Source organism: Triticum dicoccoides, chromosome 7A, assembly GCF_002162155.2.
Source record: "Triticum dicoccoides isolate Atlit2015 ecotype Zavitan chromosome 7A, WEW_v2.0, whole genome shotgun sequence".
Taxonomy (NCBI): Eukaryota; Viridiplantae; Streptophyta; class Magnoliopsida; order Poales; family Poaceae; genus Triticum; species Triticum dicoccoides.
The window spans coordinates 653,824,822-653,831,112 of NC_041392.1; the positions used below are offsets into that span (position 1 = coordinate 653,824,822).

General features: G+C 39.5%; 1 protein-coding gene across 4 annotated transcripts in view; it reads left to right on the forward strand.

Annotated features, from left to right (window-relative positions):
- The window catches only part of LOC119329502 (zinc finger CCCH domain-containing protein 13-like), a 6,477-nt gene extending 525 nt beyond the window's left edge, over positions 1-5,952 (forward strand). Inside the window, exons 2-11 of one of the 4 annotated variants that reach the window (XM_037602562.1) lie at positions 906-1,581; positions 1,803-1,934; positions 2,083-2,116; positions 2,247-2,382; positions 2,474-2,530; positions 3,124-3,221; positions 3,346-3,417; positions 3,539-3,747; positions 4,216-4,394; positions 5,459-5,952. In XM_037602562.1, the coding sequence (XP_037458459.1) occupies positions 1,554-1,581; positions 1,803-1,934; positions 2,083-2,116; positions 2,247-2,382; positions 2,474-2,530; positions 3,124-3,221; positions 3,346-3,417; positions 3,539-3,747; positions 4,216-4,394; positions 5,459-5,497 (984 nt within the window). In that variant the 5' untranslated portion in view covers positions 906-1,553 and the 3' untranslated portion in view covers positions 5,498-5,952. Of the gene's footprint in view, positions 1-6; positions 1,582-1,802; positions 1,935-2,082; positions 2,117-2,246; positions 2,383-2,473; positions 2,531-3,123; positions 3,222-3,345; positions 3,418-3,538; positions 3,748-4,215; positions 4,395-5,458 lie in introns of those variants that run through there. The other 3 variants (XM_037602561.1, XM_037602563.1, XM_037602560.1) reach the window with 3 other exon arrangements.
- The last annotated feature ends 339 nt before the right edge of the window (positions 5,953-6,291 follow it).

Sequence of the window (6,291 nt, forward strand, 5' to 3'; positions counted from 1 at the left end):
CCCCATCCCTCCCTCCCCCCGCCTGCTTTTCTACGTGCACTCGGTTAGGGATTTTTGCCTGCTTAGCGACTGTGGTGTGTCCAGAAAGCACCGATGGTTTCTGCAGTGTGTGTGGACAGTAAAATTGCCGCTGTTGAACCTACTTGCGACACAGGATAAGTCTGGGTGGTCTGCTGCTAGTCCAAAAGGATGGTATTCTGTGATATTTTTAGGCAGAAGTATCAGTGATCCAGCAGAGGAGGAGCATTCTTTTCAAGAGATTCAAGTATTTATGTGTGTGTTGGGTTTTGTTATAGCCGCGGACAGTTTGTTATTTGCGGGGGGCTGGGCAGACGGTGTAAGATTCTGGTTGTAGATGGAGGAACAAGAGGTATCAGATGCTATGCTTCCCGCTGAGAACCCTGAAAATTTTGTGGTGGGGAGTTAGCAGCGAGGGGAAATACTTGGAACAATAACTCCATTGTAGCAACTGACAGGAGCACCCTTACAAATTGGTATGCTTCTGCAATCATTGGAACAAGAGGTATCAAATGCCATATGGCTTCCAAGCTTCCGCAGAAAGCACTGAAAATCTTGTGTTTGGAGTTAGCAATGAGAGGATGTAATTGGAAGAATAACACAATTGCAGCAACTTAGATAGAAGAGCACCATTGGAGGTTGTACAAAGTGGCATCATTCTGCTATTTCTAGTTACTTGTGGTGGCTGAGGGAACTCTGCAGTCTGCTTCGCAAACTTGGGGTCATGTTTTAGTATGGAAATTTAGTACTATGATGATATTTTCTTTACATGTGCAGACTTCAGAGATTGAACTACCAGTTGTGTCATGTCTTGTTGTATTATCTTTCATATATGATCTCCTATCCTTTTGATATAGTAGTTGAACTGAAGTCAAAGCTTCTTGCAGAACAGCGTGGCATTCCTGCTGGTTATTCCATTGATTTTACCACCCAAATTAGCTGTCACCTGAGCAGATTTCTTAGGATTGATCACTTCCAGAGGATGACTCGTTCTATTTGCATTGCTTTCCTTTTCAGTCAGTGAACATATATTTTGTGGTCACTTGCATGGCCATCCTCTTACCAGAGAACTTTATTCAGGGATATCACGTGGTTCCTCATCTCAATCAGATGCATGATAAGTTCAGTTTGCAAAAACCATATTGTTCAGCTTTGCAACCAATTGTTCTTTGAATATGCTAGGAGTTCTGAGTTTTCTTCTTCGGCTTTAATCTTGCCTGTCATTCCAAGTGCTATCACTGAGCAAGAATAATTAAAGTCAATATGGAAATATCTGGACAAGTTAAATTAGATTTACTTGGCGGTATTGGAGTTGTGGAAGATCTTTATTCATGGTAATGAAAGCATGATGTCCAAATCTGGAGTATCAATCAATTTCACTTCAGATGACTGATGTTGCAAGTGCTGGATCTATTTTTAAGCGGTGCACCGCAATGTGTAATCATATGTTGGTATCTCTTCTTGCATTAGTCTTATTGGCTCTTCCATTTAATGGCCTTTGGGGTTATCCTGGACTCTCTACTACTTATTGCTAAATGACTAATCATATGGCTCAAGGTTGTGGTAAGCTTACATGTTTTGTGTGTTGCCTTGTCTCTATATAACTCCATCTTTTTTCGCAGTGGTGTAGTTTCTTTATATTATTGCCTCGAATAGTCATATCGCTCAAGGTTGTGGCAAGCTTAAATGTTCTTCTGTTTTGCCTTGTCTCTGTCCATCTATATTTGTTGTGGTGTAGTTCTTTTTTATATTATTATATAAGCTTTTACATTCCTAACCTGTAGGGGGGCGAGATCATAGAATTCATGAATTTAGAGGCAGGCCTGAGAGAAGAAACTCACCCCGGCGGAGGTATTCCCCTGACAGAGATACCAGAGGCCATTTGTTTCGTAACAAGATGCCACCACATTCTCGAGGTAGGGATAATCTTTTTCTTTCCTGTGTGTGCACGGGCGCACGTGTCACATGGTTCCCGTAGTTTTTTTTTACTTAAACTTGATAATTATTTTTGATAAAATAGAATCCCGGTGTATAATTTTGTTCCTATTTAAATCTTATTTGCAGGATCTAGTCAATCAAGATCTCCCATCAGGAAGAGGTATGTGACAAGGATCTCGGTGTATTCCATTCCAGTATATGGTCTTTGTTGTCCACTCAGTTAACTCTAGATGGACTTTGAGCAAATATACATGCATTGACCTTTCCAAGTGATTATGTGGATTTTCCAGTGAGAGAAGGCCTAAGAAGAAAGTTGATGGTGATAAAAGTGATTCATCAGGAAGTTTCAACACCTCTGAAAATGAAGATAGAAAAAAAGATGACATACATTCCAGCAGTGATGAGAAGGATGACGGCGAAGCAAAGGTTTGAACTGTACAATCCATCTCATTAGCATATAGGTCGAGCTGTCTCCGTATTCCTGGACCTCTGTTATATGTTTATGTATGCTCTGCAGCTGAAACAAATTGCACTGGATATGAAAGCATTGCATGAAGATAAATCTAAACTACAGGTCAGTAATCAGTGTCTCTTAAGCATGTTATAGATGACACTCAATTATGAGTTGTAAATACAGATGCAACGGCCCACACCTATCAGTTATTAAGTTATATTTTGGTTGCATGTGTGGTTCCAACATTTTCTGCCTTAACTAGATAGTTGATGCATGCCAATTTTTATGATGGAGAAATTTAGACCTTCCAAGTTTAAAAGAGGTTCACTCCACTAAGCATGATCATACATTCATGCGGATGGTACTACCGATGTTTCTCTCTCCAAATTATGATGCCACAAACTACTCCCTCCGTTCGGAATTACTTGTCGCAGAAATGGATGTATCTAGACATATTTTAGTTCTAGATACATCCATTTTCGAGACAAGTAATTCCGAACGGAGGGAGTAATGAGTAATCATTCATGCTTTGGAAAATATTGACATGGGATCATGCTCTGATTGAACATGGAGATAACCAGTCGGCCGTCATAAGTGCCTGACAAATTGCTTTCTTGAACTTCTCTGGGATATGACGTTTTACTTTCATATAGTTGTGGTTGAGATTACTACAATCTATTTTCATTTATATCTATAAATACACATTATGACAGACGATATTGGACAAGAAAATCGACGAAGCAGGCATACTTTCTGGCAGAGTAGATGATCTTGAATCACAGTTGAACAAAGAGAAAGAAGATTGTGAAAGGTTCTCAATTTCTACAACATATGAGCATACTTCTATGTTATCCAAATTTTAGTAGGTGGACTCTTCAGTTCAGGAGAAGTTCTCCAAGTATTTGGTTCTTGATAGTACTGCTCTTTGGATGCAGGATGACCTCCAAAATAAAGAAACTCATCAAAGCATATGGGCGTTACGTGAAAGCACAGGATGATTTAAAAAGGCATGTTCCTTTTATATGAACTACTACGAATTTTTATTTCGTTTAGATCACCACATAATTGCACTCCTGATTTTAGTCTTGACATGACTTTCATAGCTATTGACTCATTGGTTATCTTCAGGTCTCAAGGCCGTTTTGAGAGGTTGGCTGATTCGCTTGCTTCTGATTCCTTGAAATCTGGTACCAAAGAACAAGGGTCGAGTGTGAATGCTGGTAATGATGACCCATATAATGCTTATGAAATGAGCCCAGATGATCAGCGACAGAAGAATGGTTCAGCAGCTAGAAAAAGATCTGCTGCCCTTTCAACAAGCGAAGAAGAAAAAACTGGTAACACCTTGACGAGAACTTGGGTGATACCACTTTATTTTGGTACACCAGCATTTTTCTAGCCATCTTAACGCCGTTAGCCTGTTAAACTCATTACTAGTATATAAAGATCGCATCTTACTACTCCCTCCGTTCTAAATTACTCGTCGCAGAAATGGATGTATCTAGAACTAAAATACATCTAGATACATTCATACCTGCGACAAGTAATTCGGAACGGAGGGAGTAGTTTATACTGACATTATAGAAGCTAACAGTCTCATGTGTCCACAAGGTATTCAAGTTAAATGGTACCCAGTTAATTTTTTTTAGATGTTGAACCCATTTATCCTTTAAAATGTGATATATTTCTTGTTCGGACACGTAGGCCATTGTTGTCTTGAATATTTATGCATTCCCTGGGGCAAATGTGCCAACAAAGGAAAGAAACCATGTCTTTTGATTACAAACTGTTGTTACTTTTTTCAGGAAAGAAAAGGAGAGTGAATGGTGACGATATGATCCACGTGTCAGGGAAATATAGATCAGAAGATGCTCTGGAGTCTTTGAAAAATAGCAAAGGAACTGAATCTCTGAAGAAATTAGGGGATGATGACAATAATGACGAACTAAATGTCATTTCTTCTGGCAATGATTTTACAGACAGGGTGAGTATATTTCTCACAGCGGATCAGCCAATTATATTTATTAAACATACATGAACGTTGTTGGGCAGAGATAACTCAGTTGATGGCTCATTATCTTATTATCCTGTTGTGTGTATACCCTTTATTTCTCATTCACTGCAATTTTGTAAGTTACAGGCTACTTTTGGTTATTCCTTAGTAAAAGTAAGGTCTTGTTTCTCTTCAGGTTTGATTGATAGCTCATCTAGGTGTCGTTCATTTGGTTAGACTTATGGTTCAGCCATCTGCGTGTCATCTAGGGGTTATTGCTACTTACAGGTAGAATGTTCTGGAGTAAAGCATGTTCCGTTCTCCACTGATCTAATTAACGTTGTAGTTGGTTCTGTTGAAATTGCCAGGATAGATTATAAATGCGGACAAATAGATGTCTATTTTGGTACAAATGGTGTGGGTTGTATGACTTTTTGTTTGTTTGTTTGTTTATGATGGCACCTCCAATGAGTCCAAAAGGCTTATGTATCTTCATTTTCCAAGCAATAACAAGCTTGATCATCTAAATAGTTGACGCAACTACTTTGCAATGGCTGGTGTACCATAGCAGAGAATCACGTACTCATTTTGTACAATTAATCTGTCAGCACAGCAGCTTAAGTTCGGCATGTCCTGTATAGTCATGTAGTCGTATGCATGTGCAAAGATTCCATTACTGATACTACCCTGGTATTTTCCTATTGTCTTTTAACTATGCAAGAATTTTGGTGTTCACCCCTCTAGTCGCCGGCTGGTCCTTGCAGTTTTATTTATGATCGGCATGTGGATCATTTTCATCTCTTGCCATTCAATGTTTTTAAAAGCACTCTGTGATAGTAAAATCAATTTGCATAAACTGATCGCCATTTACAGTTATTCCCGTGTTCTTTACTACTTTTGCCCTTCTCTTTTTGTCAACTTCTCTATTTTTAAATTTGCTATGTTCACACTGCAAATGCATCAATGGGGCTAGCAGCTACTTTCAGCCAGTACTATGTGCCTGCTGTCTGTTTAGCATTATGCTGACATTTTACGCTCTTTGTTTTTCCCCGCAGTACAATGGCAACGAGGAGGATGATCCTGTGGACTTGTAGACTTGGGTGGTGGGTGGCAGATTTCAGCACTAAGGAGTTAGATTGAAACATTGAATGGACGAAAACCTGGGTTGCTTTGAAACCCAGTGCTTTTGCTATATCATATCCAGTTCTCTATACATCGGGCGGTCGAAGCTCAGTGTCCCCGCAGCTGTGCTCTGCAGCAGTTAGCTTACGTGAAGACAGATATTATAGTATTGCCGAAACATATTTTGCCTCATGTGGAAGTTTTCTTCTTAATATCGCCGGATCTTGAAGTTGCTACCTGAGCTTGTATGGAGCCTATGACAGCCCTTCCTGATATTGTTTAGAGGTTTTGACACCCCTCACATGTTACACTGCTGCTATTTTAAAGGCCTACTTGTGCCTGTGGAAGTGAAATGCATTACTATATCACATGCCACCTATATTTGCAATGCAATGCCAATTTGGTCCCTGAACTTGAGGGTTACACATTTATGTCTCTTGTGCCAACCAGGATCCAAATCCTCCTCTATTCGGTAACTGGTGATGACTCAGAGTTTTCGCTTCGCTTTCTTTTGACCATGCGATTGTCATCCTAAAATTATGTGTAGAGTATAGTTGATTCCTTTTGTGGTTGCCACATGTGGCCATGGCTTCTCACAAAGGCAACAAGACCACCATCCTCTTCTATTGTGCCTCCATTTCTTTTTCATATCCCTAGTGGAAACGCCAGCACTAAAATGTTGCGGGTTCAAATGCACTGAACTCTTTAAATTATGTTCTTTTTGCACAAATATGAATAAAGCCAAGGGTGTAATAAGAAAAAACTG